Raw genomic sequence first — 27,574 nt, forward strand, 5'->3', positions numbered from 1 at the left:
TGCTTGTAAACCAAGTTACTTGTCTAGCAAAGCAAGATTGCCCATAGGAAATCATTGAAATGCAGAGAATTAATTCCACAACTTGTTCAATGTCCCATCCTGGTCCCTTATTGTGCCATTCCATACACGCACAAACACACACACACACACACACACATATTATGCTCACCTTACCTTCCATCGCCGGCCTCCTGGTTCTTGTAATTCGCCGGTACAGGATGTGTATCGGGTAACCATTGCGACGATGGAGGAACTTCCGCTACCAGCGCGCTGACGTCAAAAGGCATGAGCCGCCTGCCTCTGATTGGCCAGCGCACTGCCTTTGAGTAGCGGCTGACAGCGGAAGTTCCTCCCTCGTCACGATGGTTACCCGATACACATCCTCTAGTGGCGAACTACAAGAAAAGGGGGGGGGGGCGGCGATGGAACAGAAGGTAAGGTGAGCATAATATGTGTGCTTGTGTGTGTTTGTGCGGACTGCAAGAGCGGGTTAGAGCGCGGTGGAAGTATGGAACCAGAAGTGTGTGCGGTGAGTATTTTGCTGGTATGGCAAAGCCTGCTCGTTAACAGAGTTACAAATGTACAGCAAGCTTTGCTCGTATAGCGAAATACTCGCAAACCGGGTTACTCATTAACCGAGGTTCCACTGTACTGCATGTGCACATAGCCTTAATGTATGGAACATTGAAACAGAGTTGCCCATATTTTTTTTTTTTTTACGATTTCATTTTTTGCTTTAAATAAATTACACAGGGTAATGCCATAACGAGTGCTGTGAGAGAACAGAATCCATTTTGTTCCTATAATGTCCATCTTGTCTTATAACTAATGATGTCATAAGGTTCAGCTAGCACTGATGGGCGGGGAAGTTCACATTTCTGTTCACGCTATTTTGTTCCTATTGGCTCATAAGTTGGAGCCAATTTTTCCTTTGTCTGTGACCTTATATAAACTGGTCACATGCACTAAAAGCAGAAACTTTCAGTACACGACAAAGCAAGTGTGCGCTGTATTGATTTCCCGGGCGCTCGTAAAACAAATCTTCTTAATTTGGAGTTCCAAAGGCATACAAGGAGTGCATTTCGCTCACAGTACTAAGAAAAAGTCAGACTTAAAGTAGAAATCCAACATGAAATGCATTAATTTTTTTATTGCATCTTTTAATGTAAGACCATTTTTTTTTTTTAATACTGGGCTCCTAATTCCCTTCTTAGGCAGAGTTAATGCAGGCATCTGATAAAGAAGACCCTGTTCCATGAGCCAGTAAGTTAGAAATGAATCATCCCTTGACTGAATGTCCGCCCTGTAACCCTGCCTTTTCCCTGCAATGGCCACTAACGACTGCTAGAGTTGAGCGAGTACCTAACTATTTGTACTCGCTATACTCATAACGAGCACGGTCTAATACTCGAGTAGCACGTGCAATACAAGTCAAAGGGAAAAACTCGCAACGTAACAAGTAACCCGAATTCTGCACTATTCGCTACTTGCACTAATAGTGCAACATTCGGGTTACTCGTTTCTTTGCGAGTTTTTCCCAATTGACTTCCATTGCACACGAACGAATATGTGAGTATTAGACAGTACTCGTTATGAGCATAGCGAGTATGGTTAGGTACTCGTTCACCGCTAACGACCACCTGTCTATGGCTTCTCTCCCAGAATATTCCAGCGATTGCCAGGTGGCCCGTCAGTGGCACTCATGGTAATCAGCCGATCATCATGGTGGTCGCCAGAGCTTTATTATTTATGTACCGTATTTTTTGGATTATAAGACGCACTTTTCCTCCCAAAAATTTGGAAGGAAAATGGGGGGGTGCACCTTATAAGCCGAATGTAGCTTACCGGGGGATGGTGGAGAGAGATCACAGGAGGCAGGGGTGATGCTGCAGGTTGTGCACTGTTCTGTGCGCTGTGCTGATGTCGGGCTCGCTGCATGGGGTGAGGCAGGGGCCATCATGAAAATGTCGGTGGTGAGGGCTTCAAATAAAGGCGCCCGGAGTCAGCACGTGCACAGATGGAGCACTCGGCTCAAGATCTCATCTGCGCACGCGTCGTCTCTGGTCCATCGATCTCCCAGCAGCAGACTTAAGGAAAATGGCGACCGGAAGTGGTGTGTGTGCAGATGAGATCTCGATTTGTAAATCTGCGCACGTGCCAACTCTAGGCGCCCTTTCTTTGAAGCCCGCACCACCGACAGTTTCTGGATGCTTCTGCCTCACAGTGAGCATCCGGGAAATTCGTCGCATTGCGCTACTCCACCACCACCCCAGTCTGCTGTGACCCCGCTCAACCACCCCTGACCCCCCGGTAACAAACCACCAGATTATAATACTGACCTCATATTTTTTTTTACTTTTTTATTCTCTAAATTTGGGGTGCATCTTAGAACACAAAAAATACAGTATGTGTGTGCGGGGGAATTTGGAATAAACAAATTTACAGATATGGCACAAAACTAAATCAGAGAAAAATGATACAATCGGACATTGCATTGCTGAATAAAGGCTAAGAACGTTACCTTTTTGTTGTGTTTTTCCTTGGATTCCTTTTTGGATTTATTTTTCCGAGAATCTAAGAAGAAAGGAAAAAAAAGGGGGAAAAAAAATATTTTAATATAATAGACATTTATGAATGTGAGGAAACAAAGTGCAAGAGCCGAGAAGTTTCTCGTAGAACAATCCGTGCACATATTCATTCAGGGGCTGATAACAAATGACAGAAGACTGCCCCCTGGAGGCCAATGTATGACTTCTGCAACATCATATTATACAGAAAATGTTTTGCATTTTTCAGACTGTACACTGGGATTGCGCATTTTTCGTGTTTTATGCACTTAACAAAAGAAAGGAGAAGTCTGAAGAGAGAACGTGTGCACGGACAAATCACACGCAATATTATAATATAAGGCCCCCTTCACACATCGGTTGAGAACGCTCGTGTTTTGCACGGCTGTGTTGAAGGTGTGTATGGTCCATCCTTGTGCCGTGATTTTGACACAAGTGTGTTCTCCTTGTGCTACCGTGTTTTTCCAAAAATAAGATCTCCCCCAAAAATAAGCCCTAGCAGGGATTTTCAGCATTTTCGGAGCAAGGCTTAAATATAAGCCCGCCCCCGAAAACAAGCCCTAGTCGCGGATCAATAATGAAGTGTCCGTGCAGCTAAAAAAGATACAGACACTGCAGGACACTTCATTATAGACAGTGGGCACCCCATAATCACACTCACCAAGCGCCGAGCAGAGGACCTGCAGTGATCGCACCCCTGCACACATCCGATCTCACTCACACTCAAAAACACACACACACACACACACACACACACAATCAGATCTCGACTTCCTGTTCCTGTCCTGGCTGAGGTGGAAGCTTAGAGGAGAATCTCCTGCCACCCCTCACAGAAACCGACTAAAAACAGACCCCCCGGACGAGCCACCAAACAGAGAGCAGCACAGGAGGTTACCTAAAGCAGACAGCTATGGAACGGTACCTCCTGAGAAGCTCTGGGAGCGGTGAATCAGCCTGGAGAAGCTTTGATATGGACAGAGGAGAAGATAAGATAATGGCGCCGAGCCTGATGGGGGAGGAGCCTGAACGCATGGTGAGAGACACAGAAAAGCAAACACAGAGCTGGAAGGGGAGAGATAAGGGAGATATGAGCGAGGAGACAGGAGATAAGGAAGATATGAGCGAGGAGTCACAGGAGGACACAGCAGGAGAGAGGTGGATGCAGGGGACTGATGATGGTGGATCGCAATGGGAGGATGAAGGAGATATGGAGGCAGAGGGGAGAGAAGATGCAGGCAAAGCAGGGCAGCTCAGAGACACAGCAGTGTTGGAGGATGAAACTGACAAACAGCACAGGGAGATTAATCCCACTCAGACTCACAGGAAGTCAAATGCAAGAATTCATAGTACCCCTTCCAAAGGAAACAAAAAGCAGCCTACTACACCAACATCACAAGCCTGCAAGCTATTGGGGGATGGAGGTGGTGGCCCAGTCCAGACAAAGAGAACTAAGAAAACAGCACCACCTGCAGGCCAAGACAAGTACACACAAAAGCTTAATGTGGACTATAAAAAACTGGCTGAAGAAGTGACATCACACTTGTCAAAAGAGGTTAAAGTGGCTATTGAGGCAGCCATACAAACATCATTAGCTAATATGCAAAAACAGATAAATGCCCATGCCTCTAGACTGGCAGAATCAGAGCAGAGAATATCTGACTCCGAGGAGACAATACTGGCTATGCAAGCACAAATAGCAGCTCTAGCAAAATCTAATGAATACTTGAAGGATAAAGCGGACGATTTGGAAAACAGATCGAGACGAAACAACTTACGTATAGTCGGGTTGCCAGAGTCTGTGTCGATTGGACGGTTGGATAATATATGCGAGTTGGAGCTACCGCAGGCCCTGGGCATAAAGGCGAAATTCAGAGTTGAAAGAGCCCACAGAGTGGGTCCACTGAGACACCAGGAGGCGAATAAGGGAGAGGGCCACAACTCAAACAAGAATACCCCGATAAGAGCCAGGCAGGTGATTGTCAAGTACCTTGATTATAAGCATAAGGAGGAAATATTGAGGGCCTTTAGAGAACGAAAGCGTCCACTACAATATCAAGGCAACAGACTGCTAATTTTTGGGGATTATTCAGCGGAAGTATCCAGAAGGAGAAAAGAATTTACCAAAATTTGCTCATTTCTGTACAACAAAAAAGTAAAGTGCCAGCTATTATACCCTGCTACACTGAAAGTTAGAAACCCCAATGGCTCGTTTGTATACTACAAGGACTACAAAGAAGCAGAAAACATTCTCATGGCAGAGCTCAACAAGACTAGGTCAGAAAGGCAAGAAAAAGGAGCTAGTGGAGAAGGGAATAATAGAAGAGGATCCCCCACAAGCTCAGGAAGAGATGTGGGACGTCTTGGGGGACAAAAGCAAGTCGAGACCAGGGAGGAAAGGAGGCCAAGCCCGGGTCGACAGCATAATTCTCGCCTGGAACAAAGGAACCAACCCTTGGAGAGAAACCATGATACCTGAACTGGAACTCGCTCATTGTTTTTCCTTTTTTTGCCTGTTTTTTTTTTTTTTTTTCTCTCTTCCCAAACAGGGAGAGGCGTTGAGGAGGATGCATTACGGAGAGAGGGTTGGGGAGGTGAGAGGAGGAGGGGGAAGGGAGAAAAGAGAGGAAAACATCCCAAAGTCTGGGTCCTCTTCCCCCCCTCTTTTTTTTTTTTTTTTTGTTCTTCTCCTTTCTTTCTCCATCTTCTCTCCCCTTGGTCTTTTTTTTTCTTTTTTTCTTTTTCTCCTTTGTCCAGGAACATCATCCAAATTCAAATGAAGTGGGCCTGTTCTGGGCGGACTGATGGCTACCTGGAGTCAGAGATAAGTAGGACTGGAGAATCTTGCTGAGGTTTTGACATACTGTGCTAATTTTTGCATAATTTTCAAAGGCTTATTCAAGTTAGTCCGGGGATAGAACATATATTTTTTGGGGGGTGATTAGGGAGCTACATATTTTGGCTAGGAATAGGGGAGCTCACCAACGTGGCGGGAAACGCCGTGGATTTCTCGGAAGGGAAAATATGTTTTACAGTTACATGCTTTTTGTTGTATTTGTTATATTTGCAAGGTGGGGAAAGGGAGTGTCGATTTTGTGGTACCAACTGTGATTCTAGTGTCGAACATCTCGTCTTCCTTGATGCAGGGGCCCATAGGGGAGGGAGTAGTAAAAGCAGAATACACAGGTTAACATGATACAGATAACTACGTGGAATGTTAAAGGGCTGAGATCACCTAACAAACGAGCAATGATATTGAGACATCTGAAAAGACTAAAGACAGACATTGCCTTATTACAGGAAACCCACTTGGGGGGGGAGGACTTTTTCCGCATGAAGAAACATTGGGTGGGCACCGTTTACGGGGCAGCGGCACAAGGTAGAAAAGCGGGCACTATGATTCTAATAAATAAACAATTCAGTCATGAGGTAGTGGCACATGAGGCAGACGACCATGGAAGGTGGCAGCACTTAACAATCGTTAGTCCAGCGGGTAAACTCAGTATTTATAATGTCTATGGCCCAAATTCACAACAAATCACATTCCATGATGACATAAAGGCCACCATATTAGCAGATGGGGAGGCTAACATTATAGTGGGAGGCGATTTTAACACTGTCCCAGACTCAGCTGAAGATAGGAGGAGGGGCGAGGAGGGGACAGCTAATGTGGGCAGGAGTTTAGACAATAGGGATGTAACATTAGAAGACGTAGGACTGAAAGACATCTGGAGACTAACTCACCCACATGACAGAGAGTATACACACTTCTCTCACCCTCATGATAGCTGGTCACGTATTGATCAGTTCTGGATCTCGCAAGACTTACTGAGTGGAACGCAAGATTGTGTGATAGAGAATATGGTGATCTCTGATCATAGTCCGGTGAGATTGGGCATTAGAGAGAAATTCAGGAGAGGTACAGATATCATATGGAGATTCCCATCGTTCCTTCTCAGGCAAGATAATTTCCACAAGGTGCTACAGGAGTGGTGGGGAGAATTCGCAGAGGACAATAAGGAACATAGAGAGTCCCCAGTGATATTTTGGGAAACGGCAAAAGCGGTCCTAAGGGGCCGTCTGGTGGGGTACGCAGCCATGATCAAACGGAAAACCAATGAGAATTATAATTTCCATAGTGAAGCAGTACGGGTAGCATATACAAATTATGTGTCAAATAGATCTCCCATGACAAAAGGCAGATGGTTGGAGGCAAAAGAGGGATTTGACGAATGGGCCAAAAAAAAGGAACAACTATTCTGGTCGCACAAGGAGGTTGACTTACATAGGTTTGGCAACAAGGCGGGAAGGATGTTGGCCAATCTGGCAAGGGGCAGCAGAAAGATGACAGTGATCTCTAAACTGAAAACAAAGGGGGGAGAGGTGACTACGGATCCTAAGGACATTAATAAACTGTTGGGAGATTACTATAGAAAACTATATGGGTCAGGGAATAACGACATGACTGATGAGGCAGAGTGGCTAAGACAAGCCCAAATGCCTAGCTTGACGGAGGAAGATTTGAGTGCCTTAAACGCAGATATCACAGTAGAGGAGGTGACGAGAACAATTGGGGAGCTTAACACCAACAAGGCACCGGGACCTGACGGTTTCAATAGTGAATTCTATAAGGCTCTGAAGGATCTGATCTCGCCGGATCTAACCTCAGTCTTTAATGCTTTCCTGGGAGGGGCGGAAATACCCAAAAATTCCAACATAGCATATATTAAATTACTCCCCAAGGGAACCAAGGACCTGGATGATCCCTCTAGTTATAGACCTATATCGCTCATAAATCAGGATTTAAAAATTATGTCCAAGATCATGGCTAATAGACTGGCCGAGATCTTACCTAGGATCATTACGAATCACCAGGTGGGGTTTATTAAGGGGAGAAATGCCGTTACCAATATCCGAAAGACAATTCTAGTGGTAGACGCGGTTAGACTGGGTCTCACTGAGGGAGGGGCTAGACCTGCCCTAGTTACACTTGACGCAGAAAAAGCGTTTGATAATGTAAATTGGGGGTGGTTAGACAGGGTAATGGAGGCCATAGGGATTGTAGGCAAGATGAGACTTTACATTAGAAACCTTTATGCCAACTCGGGAGCTAGGGTTCACACTCCGGGCTTTCTATCAGACGTGTTCCCTTTGATGAAGGGAACAAGACAGGGCTGCCCATTATCTCCTCTATTATTCAACCTGGCAATCGAGCCGTTGTCAAGAATACTACAGGGACAAAATAGCTTTAAAGGAATCAAGATAAGGGGTTCAGAAGTAAAGACAGCGCTTTTTGCTGATGACATCATACTTTATATGGGGGACCCCGGTGCGGATTTGCCACAGACTCTTGCCTTGATTGAAAAATTTGGCTCATTCTCCGGTTTCAAACTGAACAAAAAAAAATGCGAGATCATGTTCCTAAAGGGGCATCATGGGACAATGGGGGGACAAATAAGGGATGGCTGTCTATGTGGAATTCCTATAGCACAATCTTCAATTAAATACCTGGGAGTGCATATAGGAAGATCGGTGGAAACAATCTATAACTTGAATTATGGACCGCTAATCAGGAAAATTATAGTTCAATTAAAGGGATGGAAAGGTCTGCCACTTCCATTACTGGCAAGATGTCACCTGATAAAAATGATGAGCTTTCCTAGGCTGCTGTATCCCTTCCAGACAATCCCGCTATTGCTAAAACTAAAGGATGTGAATAAGCTCAACTCCGCGTATACAGAATTTCTGTGGAGGGGAAGGAAACCCAGAATAAAGCTGCGTACGCTGATGAAGTCAGCAGAGGAGGGAGGTCTAAACTTTCCAGATGTCCAAGGGTATAATCTTGTATGTATCATGAGGCATGTAATTGATTGGGTGAGAGGAACGAGTAGGCACTCAGATCATGCGATGGAAACTAAATATGCGTCACCGTGGGATCTGACGTCCATTCTGCACTCCCCACTATCCAGGGTTGAAGGGCACATAAGGAACTCAATTATATTCCGAGACACCATGCTAACATGGAAGTCGGTAAGGAAAAAACTGGGGCTCTCATGGAAAGTGTCCAAGTACTTGAACCCCTGGGCATTCCCAAATTTTCCCCTGGGACGAGAAAACAAGCTATTTACTAGATGGAAAGAGAGGGGAGTCAGGAGAATGATAGATGTTATGAATGTGGAGGACAGGAGGTGGATGACAGGTCGGGAAGTGCTGGATAAGTACAACCTTAATAGCTCACATGTCATCCAGTATGAACAATTGAAACATGGAATAATAGGAGACCTGGGTGTGGTTGGAAGAGAGCTGAACAGAAGTTCGATTGATGAGTTACTGGAATGTGATGTAACAAGTATAAATGTCTCTAAAATTTATCGATCGCTAAGGGGGGTGCTTATCTCTCGGGAGGATAGTCGGACTTTAAAAGCGTGGGGGAAACAATTGGGAAGGGAAGAAGTGGTGGATGATATACTGAGAGGATGGGTACAAGTGCGGAAACACATTACCAATGAGAGATGGAGAGACACTCAATTCAGAATTCTACATAGGGCCATTATAGGTTTCAACATACCAGGTAGGGATAGGTGGTGTCCTAAGTGTCAAAAAGAAAAAACGGATATGCTGCATGGGCTATGGGAATGTGAGACAATCGCTAGGTTCTGGAACCAAGTCAGACTATTTGCCCAGTCAACATGGGGAATTTTCAGCAAACTAGACTTAATGGTGTGGATTTTCCACTCCTTTGAGGGAGGAGTAGGAGGAGGACCGAGCACGCAGGAAAAGAGGAAATACGCAATAATGCATGACATAGCCTTGATAGCTAAGCGTTGCATCTTAAAACACTGGATTCAAAGGGAGGGCCCATCCATAAAGGAGGTTGTGGGCGAACTACACAACCTTCTGAAGTGGGAAAAACTAGAAGCGGAGAGGGATAAAGATGGGTTGACAGCCAAGTTTTTTGTGAGATGGAGACATTTTATTGAAAGCCAATTCACACAGGGAGAAATAATTAACCTGATGGCACCTTTTGTTCACTCGGAGTGGTATATCCTGAGCGATATCCAGGACAGCCTGGGTAAACTGAGAATCACCTAGGAGGGGGCTCTGGCGGGAGGGGGAGACGAGACGGTTGGGAATACCAAGACACGCTAGCAAAATTGAAATCATTCAGGGACGACACAGAGATTTAACGAATTGTATTGCATATGTTATATTATATTTCATTACCTATGTTTTGGTTTAATGTTACTGTATACTATCTTAAATCGAACAGCAACATGGAACTCCAAATTGGGGTATCACCCACCTCTATGTCACATTTTGTCAGACGAATGTTCTTCTTTTGCAATGATACTTGTCATGTTTTTACAAATTTGAAAAATCAATAAAAAACGTTTTGGAAAAAAAAAAAATCAGATCTCACAGACACACACACATATCGGATCTCACTCACACAATCAGATCTCACACACAAACATCGGATCACACACACAAACATTGGATCGCACATACTCACCACATCCAGCGACACCGATCTCTACTCGCTGGCAGAATCCTGAGAGGCAGTGCGGTGGAGCACAAGGACCTGCAGAACAGGAACTGCGGCCGGACACGTGACTTCCTCCCATCATTCCTTGCAACCGGTTGCGCTGGATGTGATGTGTGCGATCAGCTGTGTGTGTGTGTGTGTGTATGCGATCGGCTGTGTGTGTATGCAATCGACTGTGTGGGTGTGTATGCGATCGGCTGTTTGTGTGTGTGTGCAATCGGCTGTGTGTGTATGCGATCGGCTGTGTGTGTGTGTATGCGATCGGCTGTGTGAGTGATCTGGTGTGTGTGAGTGATCTGGTGTGTGTGTGTGTGTGTCAGCCAGCAACAGGGGAAGACGGTGTGCAGCACCCACCAGAGATCACAGGAGGACCTGGGAGCCATGCAGACGTCAGGTAAGTATGAGTCTCCTGGGAAGTGGGGGGGGTCTGCTTTTTTGGGGGATAAACTTACCTCCCAACCGTGTTTCTCCAAAAGTAAGCCCTAGTGCATTTTGGGGGGGGGGGGGGCAAAAAAAAATATAAGACAGTGTCTTATTTTAGGAAAGAAGGGAATTTTGTTACTTACCGTAAATTCCTTTTCTTCTAGCTCTTATTGGGAGACCCAGACGATTGGGGTATAGCTACTGCCCTCCGGAGGCCACACAAAGCACTACACTAAAAAGTGCAAGGCCCCTCCCCTTCTGGCTATACCCCCCCGTGGTATCACGGGTTCTCCAGTTTTAGTGCCAAAGCAAGAAGGAGGAAGCCAATAACTGGTTTAAACAAATTAACTCCGAATAACGTCGGAGAACTGAAAAACCGTTCAACATGAACAACATGTGTACCCGCAAACAACAAAAAAATCCCGAAGGACAACAGGGCGGGTGCTGGGTCTCCCAATAAGAGCTAGAAGAAAAGGAATTTACGGTAAGTAACAAAATTCCCTTCTTCTTCAGCGCTCTATTGGGAGACCCAGACGATTGGGACGTCCAAAAGCTGTCCCTGGGTGGGTAAAGAGATACCTCATGTTAGAGCTGCAAAACAGCCCTCCCCTACGGGGATGTCACTGCCGCCTGCAGGACTCTTCTACCTAAGCTGGCATCCGCCGAAGCATAGGTATGCACCTGATAATGTTTGGTGAAAGTGTGCAGACTCGACCAGGTAGCTGCCTGGCACACCTGTTGAGCCGAAGCCTGGTGTCGCAAAGCCCAGGACGCACCCACAGCTCTGGTTGAGTGGGCTTTCAGCCCTGAAGGAACCGGAAGCCCAGCAGAACGGTAGGCTTCCAGAATTGGTTCTTTGATCCATCGAGCCAGGGTGGCTTTAGAAGCCTGCGACCCCTTGCGCTGGCCAGCGACAAGGACAAAAAGTGCATCTGAACGGCGGATAGGCGCCGTGCGAGAAATATAGATTCTGAGTGCTCTCACCAGATCTAGCAAACGTAAGTCTTTCTCATACCGGTGAACCGGCTGAGGACAAAAGGAAGGCAAGGATATATCCTCATTAAGATGAAACGAGGATACGACCTTAGGGAGAAACTCCGGAATGGGGCGCAGCACTACCTTGTCCTGGTGGAACACCAGGAAGGGAGCCTTGGATGACAGAGCTGCCAGCTCAGACACTCGCCTAAGCGATGTGATCGCAACAAGAAACGCCACTTTCTGTGACAGGCGAGAAAAGGAAACGTCCTTTAGAGGCTCGAAGGGCGGCTTTTGCAGAGCAACTAGTACTCTGTTCAGATCCCATGGATCTAACGGCCGCTTGTACGGGGGCACAATATGACAGACCCCCTGTAGGAACGTGCGCACCTTAGGAAGACGTGCTAGACGCTTCTGAAAAAACACAGATAGTGCCGAGACTTGCCCTTTAAGGGAGCTGAGCGACAAGCCCTTTTCCAACCCCGATTGCAGGAAGGAAAGAAAGGTGGGCAATGCAAATGGCCAAGGGGATACTCTCTGTGCAGAGCACCAGGATAAGAAAATCTTCCACGTTCTGTGGTAGATCTTAGCAGACGTTGACTTCCTAGCTTGTCTCATTGTGGCTACGACTCCTTGAGATAATCCTGCGGACGCTAGGATCCAGGACTCAATGGCCACACAGTCAGGTTCAGGGCCGCAGAATTCTGATGGAAAAACGGCCCTTGGGACAGTAAGTCTGGTCGGTCTGGCAGTGACCACGGTCGACCGACCGTGAGATGCCACAGATCCGGATACCACGATCTCCTCGGCCAGTCTGGGGCGACGAGTATGACGCGGCTGCAATCGGATCTGATCTTGCGTAACACTCTGGGCAAGAGTGCCAGAGGTGGGAAGACGTATGGGAGCCGGAACTGCGACCAATCTTGAACTAATGCGTCTGCCGCCAGAGCTCTTTGATCGCGCGACCTCGCCATGAATGCCGGGACCTTGTTGTTGTGCCGGGACGCCATTAGGTCGACGTCCGGCACTCCCCATCGGCGACAGATTTCCTGAAACACGTCCGGGTGAAGGGACCACTCCCCTGCGTCCATGCCCTGGCGACTGAGGAAGTCTGCTTCCCAATTTTCTACGCCTGGGATGTGAACCGCGGATATGGTGGATGCTGTGTCCTCCACCCACATTAGAATGCGCCGGACTTCTTGGAATGCTTGCCGACTGCGCGTCCCTCCTTGGTGGTTGATGTATGCCACCGCTGTGGAGTTGTCCGACTGGATTCGGATCTGCTTTCCTTCCAGCCACTGTTGGAAGGCCAGTAGGGCAAGATACACTGCCCTGATTTCCAGAACATTGATCTGAAGGGTGGACTCCTGCGGAGTCCACGTCCCCTGGGCCCTGTGGTGGAGAAACACTGCTCCCCACCCTGACAGACTCGCATCTGTCGTGACCACTGCCCAGGATGGAGGCAGGAAGGATCTTCCCTGAGACAATGAGGTGGGAAGGAGCCACCATTGTAGAGAGTCCTTGGCCGTCTGGGAAAGAGAGACTTTCCTGTCCAGGGACGTTGACTTCCCGTCCCATTGGCGGAGAATGTCCCATTGAAGTGGGCGCAGATGAAACTGCGCAAAGGGAACTGCTTCCATGGCTGCCACCATCTTCCCGAGGAAGTGCATGAGGCGCCGTAAGGGGTGCGACTGGCCTTGAAGGAGGGATTGCACCCCTGTCTGTAGGGACCGCTGCTTGTTCAGCGGAAGCTTCACTCTCGCTGCTCGAGTATGAAACTCCATGCCAAGATACGTTAGCGACTGTGACGGCGACAGATTCGACTTTGGAAAGTTGATGATCCATCCGAACGTCTGTAGAGTCTCCAGCGTAGCATGTAGACTGAGTTGGCATGCCTCTTGAGAGGGTGCCTTGACAAGTAGATCGTCTAGGTAAGGGATCACCGAGTGTCCCTGAGAGTGCAAGACTGCTACCACCGCCGCCATGACCTTGGTGAAGACCCGGGGGGCTGTCGCCAGACCGAATGGCAGAGCTGCGAACTGAAGATGGTCGTTTCCTATCACAAAACGTAGAAAACGTTGATGTTCTGTAGCAATTGGCACGTGGAGATAAGCATCCTTGATGTCTATTGAGGCAAGGAAGTCTCCTTGAGACATTGAGGCAACGACAGAGCGGAGGGTTTCCATCCGGAACCGTCTGGCGTGCACATGTTTGTTGAGCAGCTTTAGATCCAGAACAGGACGGAACGAGCCGTCCTTTTTTGGAACCACAAAGAGATTGGAGTAAAACCCTCGCCCTTGTTCCTGAGGCGGTACAGGAACCACTACTCCTTCCGCTCTTAGGGAGTCCACCGCCTGCAGCAGGGCATCTGCTCGGTCTGGATGTGGGGAGGTTCTGAAGAACCGAGCTGGAGGACGAGAACTGAACTCGATTCTGTACCCGCGAGACAAAATGTTTGTCACCCACCGGTCTTTGACCTGTGACATCCAAATGTCGGAAAAGCGGGAGAGCCTGCCCCCGACCGGAGATGCGGAGGGGGGGGGCTGGAAGTCATGAGGTAGCCGCTTTGGAAGCGGTTCCTCCATTTGCTTTCTTGGGGCGTGCGTGAGCCCGCCAGGAATCTGAGACTCTTTGCGTCCTCTGAGTCCCTTTGGACGAGGAGAATTGTGTCTTGCCCGAACCTCGAAAGGACTGAAACCTCTGCTGCCATTTTTTCTGCTGAGGTTTGCTTGATCTGGGCTGGGGTAAGGAAGAGTCTTTACCCTTGGACTGTTTAATGATGTCAGCCAATGGCTCGCCAAACAGTCTATCTCTAGATAAAGGCAAGCTGGTTAAACATTTTTTGGAACCAGCATCTGCTTTCCAGTCCTTTAACCACAAGGCTCTGCGCAAAACTACCGAATTGGCGGACGCCATTGAGGTGCGGCTGGTAGATTCTAGGACCGCATTGATAGCGTAAGACGCAAACGCAGACATCTGCGAGGTAAGGGACGCCACTTGCGGCACCGCTGGATGTATGACAGCATCCACTTTTGCTAAACCAGCTGAAATAGCTTGGAGTGCCCATACGGCTGCGAATGCTGGAGCAAACGACGCGCCGATAGCTTCATAGACAGATTTTAACCAAAGGTCCATCTGTCTGTCATTGGCATCCTTAAGTGAAGCGCCATCCTCCACTGCAACTATGGATCTAGCTGCAAGTTTGGAAATCGGGGGGTCTACTTTTGGACACTGGGTCCAGCGCTTGACCACATCAGGGGGGAAAGGAAAACGTGTATCCTTAGAACGTTTAGAGAAACGCCTTTCTGGATGAGCGTCGTGTTTCTGGATTGACTCTCTGAAGTCAGAGTGATCCAAGAAAGCACTCAATTTACGCTTGGGATAGAGGAAACGAAACTTCTCCTGCTCTGCAGCTGCCTCCTCTGCAGAAGGAGCTGGGGGAGAAATATCCAACAGTCTATTGATGGCCGAGATAAGCTCGTTTACCATGGCGTCCCCATCCGGGGTATCCAGATTGAGAGGGGTTCCAGGATAAGACTCCTGATCACTCTCTTCAGACGCATCACAGGGCGACTGATTGCGCTGAGACCCTGAGCAGTGTGATGACGTTGAGGGTCTTTCCCAGCGAGCTCGCTTAGGGTGGCTGGGTCTATCATCTGAGTCATAATACTCAGCCTGGGAAGCCGGGGACCCCCTTGCAGTCTGGATTAATTCCAACTGAGGGGGATTAGAGGACAGAGACCTCGCCGTGTCCATAGACTAAGCCCCAGTCATGGATTGCAAAGTTTCAAGGATTTTTGCCATAGTCACAGACATTCCATCAGCAAAAACTGCAAAGTCTGTCCCTGACACCGGGGCAGGACTTACAAGCGTCTCAGCCTGGGTCACTACCCCTCCGGACTCCGGCTGGCGAAGCAGCACCGGATCTGAGCATTGCACACAATGGGGGTCTTTGGAACCTGCTGGTAGAGCAGCCCCACATGCAGCACACGCAGTGTACACAGCCCTAGCCTTGGCAGCCTTGCGTTTTGTGGATGACATGTTGCTGCTTCCTCAGAGCGATCTGGGTATCCAGCCAGGAAGCGACCTCACAGTGCAAGAAATAAATAAATATATATATCTGGTGACACAGTACACCAATACACACTGAGGCACTAGAGGGGCCAGCTGAAATGCCGCTTACCGCCCGCTTAATAGCGGGTGTGTGGTCGCCAAAAGCCCCCTAGTCCAGGTCTCCCAGAGCCTTGCGTCCTTCCTCCAGCCAGACTGCATGTAATGGCTGCCGGCGTCCTGGGAGAGGAGGGGGGGGGCGGGCCCTGGGCGTTCCTGGCTAAGAGCGGGAAGCCTGCTTCCCTCTGTGCCTAGTGAGAGGGCTGGAGCATGTAAATCAGGCTCCAGCCCTCGTCGCTGCTGCGAAACAGCGTCTCTCCCCTACCCTGATTGACAGGGTGGGGGCGGGAACGAAGCGGAGCTAGGCCGCAAAAAGCCGGGGACTGGATTTATAAACGCCGCCGCCGTAAAAGCGCGGTCGGCGTGTCCCCGGCGCACTACAAGTCACAGCAGCGCCGCCGGTCCAGTGGGGGTCGGCGCTGCGTTCCCACAACACAAAAGTCCCCCAGTAAACTGCAGGAACACCAACTCAATCGTTACGGTCCCCGGCGCACTACAACACCCAGCCAGCCCGGAGTGTGTCTGTGCCTGCCGGGGACACAGAGTACCTGTATGATGCAGGGCCATGTCCCTGATTGTACTCCTGCTCCATATCCATCAGGTTCAACTGGGTCTGTGGATGGAGCCCGGCGTCAGAGCTTAGAGGCCGGCAGGATCCCACTTCCACAGAGCCCTACAAGGGGATGTGGAAGGAAAACAGCATGTGGGGCTCCAGCCCCTGTACCAGCAATAGGTACCTCAACCTTACAACACCATCCACGGGTGAGAAGGGAGCATGCTGGGGGCCCTATATGGGCCCTCTTTTCTTCCATCCGAAATAGTCAGCAGCTACTGCTGACTAAAATCTGTGGAGCTATGCGTGGATGTCTGACCTCCTTCGCACAAAGCTTGAAAACTGGAGAACCCGTGATACCACGGGGGGGTATAGCCAGAAGGGGAGGGGCCTTGCACTTTTTAGTGTAGTGCTTTGTGTGGCCTCCGGAGGGCAGTAGCTATACCCCAATCGTCTGGGTCTCCCAATAGAGCGCTGAAGAAAACACATGGTATCTGTGGAAGCACACAGAGAACAGGAACTTTTTACTCACCTGTCTCCTGCACTGATGTCTCCGGCGTTCCTGGGTCTGGGTCTGGGTCCGCAGTGCAGTGAACATGCATGAGCCTAATGAGCGGGGGTCAGAAGCAACTGACAGCAGCGCTGAATACTGCAGCACCGGAGACAGGTGAGTATAGAAAACCATTTTATTTCAAAGATGTGTGTTTTCTCTGGTACGTGTCACACTGATGTCACACAATATCTGAAGGGAAAACGCGCAATAGGGTCTTACCCAGCGTACAGATAAAAGTGAAAAGTTTGAGGTGTCACCCCACTTCGAAATGCGTTGAATTATACCACCTTCATTCAATCTTCCTAGTTTTAGGTCATCTTTATCAGCGCAGTAACACTTCCACATCAAAGGTCATCATTGTTTCATCGGCTGTTGTCCGACATCCCGCATCCCCATTGATCAGCTGTTCTTGGTGGCGTCAGCAGGCGGCCAGAAATGCTCAGATCCAGAACTGCCCCATCTTCTGATAGCGGCCAGGTACTGCACATCCACTTCCTATTAATTTGAATGGGAGTTGAATGTACAGTAGCCCGCCGCTATCAGAAGACGTGACCGCTCTGGAACTGAGCATTTCCAACTGCCTGCGGCCGGCGCCGTGCATTGCTAATCAGCAGGGGTGCGGGGTGTCAGACCCTGGCTGATCAGACATTGATGACCTATCCTTTAACAGGTCAGCAATGTTCTCTTTAACCTACAGGTCGAGGCAATGTGAAGCCATGAGGGTGGAGACAACTACAGGAGGGCAATAGCAGAACTATTTTTTTAGTGACGTTTTGTGGTAGGCTTCATCGAACAGTTTGGTTATTGTGTCCTTCACAAGATTTTTATACAGCTATATTATCTTACAACATGGGGAAGAGCATCCTAAAGAGGAGGTGCAGCACGGGAGAAGGTTTACACAAGTGAAAGGATTTCATCAGCAACTAGGAGTCCATCTCAGATTAGGTACAGAGGGAGAGATTAGAGAGACATGACGGGTTATTCGGGGCCTTGGGAGATGGGAAACCAGTGAAACCTCTACTGGAGAAGCAATAATAGCGGAATGGTAAGATACATTTACCTCGTGGCGATGAAAACATGTAAAAATCCTACCTTGACTGCTGGAGCTGCTTCTGCTACTGGAAGATGATGAGGAGTGTGAGGAAGAAGATGACGAGGAAGATGAACGGGACGAAGAAGATGAAGAGGAAGACGCAGAAGGAGATCTGCTCCGGCTGCGTTTCCTTTTATTCTTTTCTCTCCCTGTGAAAGATGGAAAGGAAAACTTAAGCCAACATGTCCATAACAGTCACTAAGAACCCCCCCCCCCCCCATACCACCCAAACATAGCAAGACCCTTTACATCTAATCTCCTAAAGCATTGCTCCACCTAAAGGGGTGTTATATAAAGTGATGGCCTCTGGAGACCACCCATGATCATGAGAATCAGAAGTATTGGTGTGGCAAAGCTGCGCTGTGACTCTGCAGCGAGCCCCAATCCCTGTCCACTGGCCTGATTCACAGTGGGAGAATAGTGAAGAGACGGCAGCACTATACCACGTCCCCCATAGGTGTCAATGTAGCAATATTCTAGAAGACCTTGGAATATTTAATCTTGATTTCCAACGTTATACTACTGGGACTCCAGGAAATGGAGATGTGAGGAGCAGTATGGTGGCATCCTCTAAAGAGGTCCTATAGTCTGACATGGTGGCAGCCACGTGGTCACAAACTAGTGTCCTTCCAGAGAGAAATGACTAAAAAATTGGTGAAGCAGAGATGCTCTGATTTAAAAGGTTTGTGCGACAAACTCTACCGACGATCTGACATCAGGCATGGAAAGACCCAACGGCACCTGGCACCAAATGGTTTCCTCAGCAGCCGCACTGGGCGCCTCTTCATGCTCGATATCGGAAGATGCCAATCAAACAGCTGATTATATCTAGTCTTCTTGGATACCTATACATTTAGCAAAAAGGATGGTAATGAGGGGCTCTAAATGACATCCTTGGTGAACCTCATGCCGGCAGGTCCTGTAAAAGCAGAGATCTTTGCAGATCTAGAGGAACAGTGGTGACCGGTCCCGTTTACAGATGAGTGAACCTCAATGATGTGATAATCTACCTGGTGAGTATCGCATTGTGCTGGTGTCCGAGTGCTGCGCAGCATTGTGCGCGCTGCAGGAAGTATGTGATTAGCTCAAATTTTACTTACATTCTGCCTTCTAAGATATTTTGTGCACGGGAAAAATAAAATAATTAAGAAAAAACAAAAAAACAAAACAAACACCGCCCACTGAACTCCAGAAGTGTTTTGCTGTAGGCTGAAAGCAAAACATTTCTGGAGATGGGTGGGCGGAGCTTGCTTATTTTTTATTTTTTTTATTTCTCTGCGAAGAAAACATCTTAGAACACAGAATGTAAGTGAAATTTGATCCGATCACACACATCCCGCAGACCGAACAATGCTGCACAGCACTCAGACACCAGCACAGGACGATACTCCCCACAGGGATTTTCAAGTCATTTTCCGAGCCCGAGGTTCGCTCATCTCTAGTCCCATTAACAATACAAGTGGACTGAAACGGTGAAGAAAAAAAATAATATGCAATTAGATTCCATTTTTAAGGTGTCCACCATGCAGTAAAAATGACCTGGGAAAATGAGTGTCTGGGTCACTACAATTACATCAATACCAAACTTGTATAGTTTTTATTTATTTACTTAAGGGTTGAAAAGAAATAAAAAAAATATCAGAGGGGGGGGGGGGGGAATTTACTGTACTGTTTTAAGGGAACCTGTCACCAGGTTGTCGCAATGTAAAGTAGGGCGAGCACATATAAGTCTCATATACAGCAGGCTGCAATGCTATATATATGTTCCAAATCCGCTCTGCATAACACAAAAAATACCTTTTATTATACTCGCCTATGGGGCGGTCCGGTATGGTGGCCATCGCTGGTCTTGACCCAACGCCTCCTCTCTTCTTGCTATATGTGGATGTAGAGTACTGTCTTTCCAGCGGAGTGCAGAGCAAAGTACTGTAGTGCGCATGCACCGGCGCTCATTTGCGTTTTCCTGCACATGCGCACTACAATTATTTGCTCTGCCCTCGGCAGGGCACAGAGAAGTGCGCCTGTGCCGAAGCGCGATGGAAGACACAGTGTAGATGACAGGACACGCCGGATCAACACCAGTGATGCCCACCGCCCCATAGGGGAGTATAATAAAAGCTGATTGGGGACATATACTGTATACAGAACTCAAGACTGCTGTATATGAGGGTATAAGAGTACACAGGTGCTAGCTTTCTTTTATATGGGGGAAAACCTGGGGACAGGTCTGCTTGAAACAATTTTCTATTTTGGTAGACTGGACTGTTGCAGATGTGCCAATAACATTTTTTAATTTTCCTGTTTTTAAATGAAAAAAAAATGGAGGTTAGTCAAATGTTCTTTTTTGTTTTATTTATTTATTTTTTCATTTTTTAAACCCCAGAGCAAACTTGATCCTGAGATCATTTGTTTGCTTGTTTTTTTGTACTGTAAAACAATAGTAAAGAGAAAAATTTGATCTCCTATGAAGCCTGATCACAGGTTGGGGCTCATGGGAAGCTCTAGATGGCAGCAACAGGGACTATCCGTTGGTCCAGCCATTTCAAGATCACATCACGGAGGGAAGATGGTTACCAGGGAACACATTTAACAGGATTAAAGCTGTTTAGGTGCTCCTGTTGCTAGCTAAATGGTTAAACAGCAATGATTAGAGCTAGCTAAAGGCCCCTTTACACACTAAGACTTTCTAGCGATCCCACCAGCGATCCCAACCTGGCCGGGATCGCTACAAAGTCTCTGGTGAGTCGCTATTGAGCTGTCAAACAGGCAAACCTGGCCAACGACGCAACAGCGATCCGGACCTGCAGAACGACCTAGCTAGTCATTGGGGACGTTGTAAAGCAGCTTTTTGAAAGGGAAGTCGCTAACGAAGTCGCTGTAAAGTCCCCTTTACACACTGAGACTTTCTAGCGATCATGCTGCACAACAACAAAGGACCAAAGAATGGTCCTGAACGATTTGTAGCGATCAGCAACTTCACAGCAGGGGCCAGGTCGCTGATGTGTTTCACACACTGCAATGTCGCTGGGGAGGTCGCTGTAACGTCACAAAACCGGTGACGTTACAGCGATGTTGCAGTGTGTAAAGCCACCTTTACAGGAGCAATCAGAGCTAGCTAAGGCTAGGTTCACATTTCCGTTGGTTTGTATCAGTCACATGCGTCTGACTGATGCGCTGTTCAAAGCTGTACAACGGATGACAAAGGACAGAATTCTTGTTGGATTCCGTTGTGTGCGGGGGGGCGGAGTTCGGGGAAGTGGGGGGGGTGGGAGCCGGGCGGGGCCGTGGCACTGAGGACGTCAGTGCCGCAGGGACTGCAGGACAGGTGAGTGTGTGTGTGAGTGTGTGTATACACATGCTGAATGCGGGAGGGGGCGGAGCCGAGCGGGGGGCGGGGCCAGGCGCTGAGGATGTCAGTGGCAGTGCTGCGGTCTGCATGGCTGGGGACAGGTGAGTGTATGTGTGAGTGTGTGTGTGTGTGTGTGTGTGTGTGTGTGTACATGCAGAGTGCGGGAGGGGGCGGAGCAGAGCGGGGGCGGGGCCAGACGAGGGTGTCGGTGGCAGTGCTTGTCTGCATGGCTGGGGACAGGTGTGTGTGTGTGTGTGTACACACATGTGCGGAGTGTGGGAGGGGGCGGGGCTGAGCAGGGAAGTGTCGGCCTCCCTGCACACGTAACCAGACTAAATATCGGGTAGCAAAGCACCCGATGTTTACCTTGGTTACCCGATATTTACCTTGGTTACGGGCCTACATCGCTTAGCGCTGGCTCCTTGCACCGTAACCAGGGTAAATATCGGGTAACCAACCAAAGCTGGTGACGTGTGCAGGGAGCCAGAGAGCATGCGCAGCGAAATCCGACGGATCGCGCTGCTGAAAAAACGTTACATGCTGCGTTCCTCCCGCCCGGCGGTCAGTCGTTCCACGACTGATCAGTCGGGCGGAGGGTGCAACGCAGCATCATCAGTCACAATCCGCTGCTCATACAAGTCTATGGGAGCAATGGAATCCGCTAAACGGATTCCGTTGCTTACAAGAGCAGCGGATTGTGACTGATACATTTTAGCGGAAATGTGAACTTAGCCTAACAGAAGCGATCAGAGCTAGCTAACAGAAGCGATCAGAGCTAGCTAACAGAAGCGATCAGAGCTAGCTAACAGAAGCGATCAGAGCTAGCTAACAGAAGCGATCAGAGCTAGCTAACAGAAGCGATCAGAGCTAGCTAACAGGAGCGGTCAGAGCTAGCTAACAGGAGCGGTCAGAGCTAGCTAACAGGAGCAATCAGAGCTAGCTAACAGGAGCGGTCAGAGCTAGCTAACAGGAGCGGTCAGAGCTAGCTAACAGGAGCGGTCAGAGCTAGCTTACAGGAGCGGTCAGAGCTAGCTTACAGGAGCGGTCAGAGCTAGCTTACAGGAGCGGTCAGAGCTAGCTAACAGGAGCGGTCAGAGCTAGCTAACAGGAGCAATCAGAGCTAGCTAACAGGAGCGGTCAGAGCTAGCTAACAGGAGCGGTCAGAGCTAGCTAACAGGAGCGGTCAGAGCTAGCTAACAGGAGCGGTCAGAGCTAGCTAACAGGAGCGGTCAGAGCTAGCTAACAGGAGCGGTCAGAGCTAGCTAACAGGAGCGGTCAGAGCTAGCTAACAGGAGCGGTCAGAGCTAGCTAACAGGAGCGGTCAGAGCTAGCTAACAGGAGCGGTCAGAGCTAGCTAACAGGAGCGGTCAGAGCTAGCTAACAGGAGCGGTCAGAGCTAGCTAACAGGAGCGGTCAGAGCTAGCTAACAGGAGCGGTCAGAGCTAGCTAACAGGAGCGGTCAGAGCTAGCTAACAGGAGCGGTCAGAGCTAGCTAACAGGAGCGGTCAGAGCTAGCTAACAGGAGCGGTCAGAGCTAGCTAACAGGAGCGGTCAGAGCTAGCTAACAGGAGCGGTCAGAGCTAGCTAACAGGAGCGGTCAGAGCTAGCTAACAGGAGCGGTCAGAGCTAGCTAACAGGAGCGGTCAGAGCTAGCTAACAGGAGCGGTCAGAGCTAGCTAACAGGAGCGGTCAGAGCTAGCTAACAGGAGCGGTCAGAGCTAGCTTACAGGAGCGGTCAGAGCTAGCTTACAGGAGCGGTCAGAGCTAGCTTACAGGAGCGGTCAGAGCTAGCTAACAGGAGCGGTCAGAGCTAGCTTACAGGAGCGGTCAGAGCTAGCTAACAGGAGCGGTCAGAGCTAGCTTACAGGAGCGGTCAGAGCTAGCTTACAGGAGCGGTCAGAGCTAGCTAACAGGAGCGGTCAGAGCTAGCTAACAGAAGCGATCAGAGCTAGCTAACAGAAGCGATCAGAGCTAGCTAACAGAAGCGATCAGAGCTAGCTAACAGAAGCGATCAGAGCTAGCTAACAGAAGCGATCAGAGCTAGCTAACAGAAGCGATCAGAGCTAGCTAACAGAAGCGATCAGAGCTAGCTAACAGAAGCGATCAGAGCTAGCTAACAGAAGCGATCAGAGCTAGCTAACAGGAGCGGTCAGAGCTAGCTAACAGGAGCGGTCAGAGCTAGCTAACAGGAGCAATCAGAGCTAGCTAACAGGAGCGGTCAGAGCTAGCTAACAGGAGCGGTCAGAGCTAGCTAACAGGAGCGGTCAGAGCTAGCTTACAGGAGCGGTCAGAGCTAGCTTACAGGAGCGGTCAGAGCTAGCTTACAGGAGCGGTCAGAGCTAGCTAACAGGAGCGGTCAGAGCTAGCTAACAGGAGCGGTCAGAGCTAGCTAACAGGAGCGGTCAGAGCTAGCTAACAGGAGCGGTCAGAGCTAGCTAACAGGAGCGGTCAGAGCTAGCTAACAGGAACGGTCAGAGCTAGCTAACAGGAACGGTCAGAGCTAGCTAACAGGAGCGGTCAGAGCTAGCTAACAGGAGCGGTCAGAGCTAGCTAACAGGAGCGGTCAGAGCTAGCTAACAGGAGCGGTCAGAGCTAGCTAACAGGAGCGGTCAGAGCTAGCTAACAGGAGCGGTCAGAGCTAGCTAACAGGAGCGGTCAGAGCTAGCTAACAGGAGCGGTCAGAGCTAGCTAACAGGAGCGGTCAGAGCTAGCTAACAGGAGCGGTCAGAGCTAGCTAACAGGAGCGGTCAGAGCTAGCTAACAGGAGCGGTCAGAGCTAGCTAACAGGAGCGGTCAGAGCTAGCTAACAGGAGCAATCAGAGCTAGCTAACAGGAGCGGTCAGAGCTAGCTAACAGGAGCGGTCAGAGCTAGCTAACAGGAGCGGTCAGAGCTAGCTAACAGGAGCGGTCAGAGCTAGCTAACAGGAGCGGTCAGAGCTAGCTAACAGGAGCGGTCAGAGCTAGCTAACAGGAGCGGTCAGAGCTAGCTAACAGGAGCAATCAGAGCTAGCTAACAGGAGCGGTCAGAGCTAGCTAACAGAAGCGGTCAGAGCTAGCTAACAGGAGCGGTCAGAGCTAGCTAACAGGAGCGGTCAGAGCTAGCTAACAGGAGCGGTCAGAGCTAGCTAACAGGAGCGGTCAGAGCTAGCTAACAGGAGCGGTCAGAGCTAGCTAACAGGAGCGGTCAGAGCTAGCTAACAGGAGCGGTCAGAGCTAGCTAACAGGAGCGGTCAGAGCTAGCTAACAGGAGCAATCAGAGCTAGCTAACAGGAGCGGTCAGAGCTAGCTAACAGGAGCGGTCAGAGCTAGCTAACAGGAGCGGTCAGAGCTAGCTAACAGGAGCGGTCAGAGCTAGCTAACAGGAGCGGTCAGAGCTAGCTAACAGGAGCAATCAGAGCTAGCTAACAGGAGCAATCAGAGCTAGCTGTTTGGGCACCTGAACCCAAAATGCCCCCAACATGCATCGTACATGTACATTTGTAAGTAATAAAAGCAATGTGCAGATGAGTAACAAACCATAGATTACCTCTATCCTCACAGGATGATGAAGACCGGATACTTGAACTGTCACGTTTGCTTGACATGCCTACAACAGAGAAAAAAAGAACTGACCGGCTGCTCCACTATCACAGGATGTATACACTCAGCACTGGTTGGTCATGTAAAGAAAGGAGCCACAAAACTATAGGACATTTTAAAATGAAAGGGACGGTGTCATCAAAAAATAACGGAATGCTTAAATCAGATTAAAACCATATTTTTTTACGGTTCGATAATTTTTTTTACTGAAAACAAAGAACTTGATTACCAGGTAAACAGCGCAAAAAAAAACCCACAAAAAAAACCAACAAAACAACATGAAACCAAATCCAGAGCGCGCATAAATACATTGTACAGATTTATTAAATGTATTAAAAATAATTTTGATATTTTAATCTATTTATTGTTGGGAATCTGAATATTAACAGCAACTGAATGACTAAGGCCCTATATATGTCTGTACACAAGTATTATCGCACCATGCTTTAGGAGGTGAGCTGTGACATCCCCTATCATGAATGGTGGATCCTGTTATCTACTGAATATAGAGATGTTATCAGTCATTGTACAGCAGGAGGAGGTGAGCTGTGACATCCCCTATCATGAATGGTGGATCCTGTTATCTACTGTATATAGAGATGTTATCAGTCATTGTACAGCAGGAGGAGGTGAGCTGTGACATCCCCTATCATGAATAGTGAATCTTGCGTCATCTTCTGTATATAGAGGTGTTAGCAGTCATTGTACAGGAGGAGAAGGAGGTGAGATGTGACATTTCCTACCGTGAATGGTGGATCCTGTGTCATCTTCTGTATATAGAGGTGTTATCAGTCATTGTACAGGAGGAGGAGGTGAGCTGTGACATCTATCATGAATAGTTGATCTTGTGTCATCTTCTGTATATAGAGGTGTTATCAGTCATTTACAGGAGGAGGTGAGCTGTATCACGTTTTGTGAATGGTGGATCCTGTGTTATCTACTGTGTAAAGAGGTATTATCAGTCATTGTACAGGAGGAGGTGGTGAGCTGTGACATCCCCTATCATGAATAGTGAATCTTGCGTCATCTTCTGTATATAGAGGTGTTAGCAGTCATTGTACAGGAGGGGGAGGTGAGCTGTGACATCACTTATTGTGAATGGTGGATCCTGTGTTATCTACTGTATATAGAGGTATTATCAAGGAGGAGGTGGTGAGCTGTGACATCATTTAGTGTGAATGGTGGATCTTGTGTTATCTACTGTACACTGGCATGCAAATGTTTGGACACCCCTGGTCAAAATTACTGTTATGGTGAAAAGTTAAGTAAGTTGAAAATTAAATGATCTCTGAAAGGCATAACATTAAAGATGACACATTCTTTGTATATTAGGCAAAAAAAAAAATAAGTTATTTCCATCTTTTACATTTTTAAATTCACAAAAAAAGAAAAGAAAAATGGGCCAATGTAAAAGTTTGTGCACCCTGCTTTTTGTAACCATTTAAGATTCTTTCAATTTTTTTGGAGGGATTTTCATCCATTTTTCCTTGGCTCGTCTTTCATGCTCTGCGCTTTTGAGGTCTAGCCACAGATTTTCAATGATGTTCAGATCAGGGGACTGTGAGGCCATTGTAAAACCTTCAGGTTGCACCTTCCGGGGTCATCTATTGTGGATTTTGCCGTGTGTTTATGATCATAGTCCATTTGTAGAAGCCATCCTGTTTTCTCGTCTTTTCAACTTCAGCTTTTTTACAGATGGTGTTATATTTGCATCAAGAATTTGTAGAAATTTCATTGAATCCTTTCTTCCCTCTACCCGGGAAATATTCCCCGTGTCATCGGCTGCAACACAACCCCAAAGCATAACTGATCCACCCCCATGCTTAATGGTTGGCGATAGGTTTTATTCCTGAAATTCTATGCCCTTTTCATTCCATAAATACATTTGATCATTGCAGACAAAGAGCTCTGTTTTAACCTCATTGGTCCACAGGACTTGTTTCCAAACTTCATCAGTTTATTTAGATGTTATTTTGCATATGTTGGACGCTCAATTTTATGGTGAGGACGCAGGAGAGGTTTTCCTCTGATGACTCTTCCATGAAGAAGGGAATTTTGTTACTTACCGTAAATTCCTTTTCTTCTAGCTCCTATTGGGAGACCCAGACGATCGGGTGTATAGCACTGCCTCCGGAGGCCACACAAAGCAATTACACTAAAAAGTGTAAGGCCCCTCCCCTTCTGGCTATACACCCCCAGTGGGATCACTGGCTCACCAGTTTTAGTGCAAAAGCAAGAAGGAGGAAAGCCAATAACTGGTTTAAACAAATTCACTCCGAAGTAACGTCGGAGAACTGAAAACCGTTCAACATGAACAACATGTGTACCCGAAAAACAACCAAAAATCCCGAAGGACAACAGGGCGGGTGCTGGGTCTCCCAATAGGAGCTAGAAGAAAAGGAATTTACGGTAAGTAACAAAATTCCCTTCTTCTTCGGCGCTCCATTGGGAGACCCAGACGATTGGGACGTCCAAAAGCTGTCCCTGGGTGGGTAAAGAATACCTCATGTTAGAGCTGCAAGACAGCCCTCCCCTATAGGGAGGCAACTGCCGCCTGCAGGACTCTTCTACCTAGGCTGGCGTCCGCCGAAGCATAGGTATGCACCTGATAATGTTTGGTGAAAGTGTGCAGACTCGACCAGGTAGCTGCCTGGCACACCTGTTGAGCCGTAGCCCGGTGTCGCAATGCCCAGGACGCACCCACGGCTCTGGTAGAATGGGCCTTCAGCCCTGATGGAACCGGAAGCCCAGCAGAACGGTAGGCTTCAA

General features: G+C 48.3%; 1 protein-coding gene across 2 annotated transcripts in view; it reads right to left on the bottom strand.

Moving 5' to 3' along the window:
- LOC142295997 (uncharacterized) overlaps positions 1 to 27,574 on the bottom strand; it is an 89,320-nt gene that overhangs the window by 38,803 nt on the left and 22,943 nt on the right. Inside the window, exons 2-4 of one of the 2 annotated variants that reach the window (XM_075339161.1) lie at positions 24,753 to 24,812; positions 17,877 to 18,026; positions 2,522 to 2,574 (exon numbers count right to left, since the gene is read on the bottom strand). In XM_075339161.1, coding sequence (XP_075195276.1) covers positions 2,522 to 2,574; positions 17,877 to 18,026; positions 24,753 to 24,810 — 261 coding nt within the window. In that variant the 5' untranslated portion in view covers positions 24,811 to 24,812. Of the gene's footprint in view, positions 1 to 2,521; positions 2,575 to 17,876; positions 18,027 to 24,752; positions 24,813 to 27,574 lie in introns of those variants that run through there. The other variant, XM_075339160.1, reaches the window with a different exon arrangement.

Source organism: Anomaloglossus baeobatrachus, chromosome 3 (assembly GCF_048569485.1).
Source record: "Anomaloglossus baeobatrachus isolate aAnoBae1 chromosome 3, aAnoBae1.hap1, whole genome shotgun sequence".
Lineage (NCBI taxonomy): Eukaryota > Metazoa > Chordata > Amphibia > Anura > Aromobatidae > Anomaloglossus > Anomaloglossus baeobatrachus.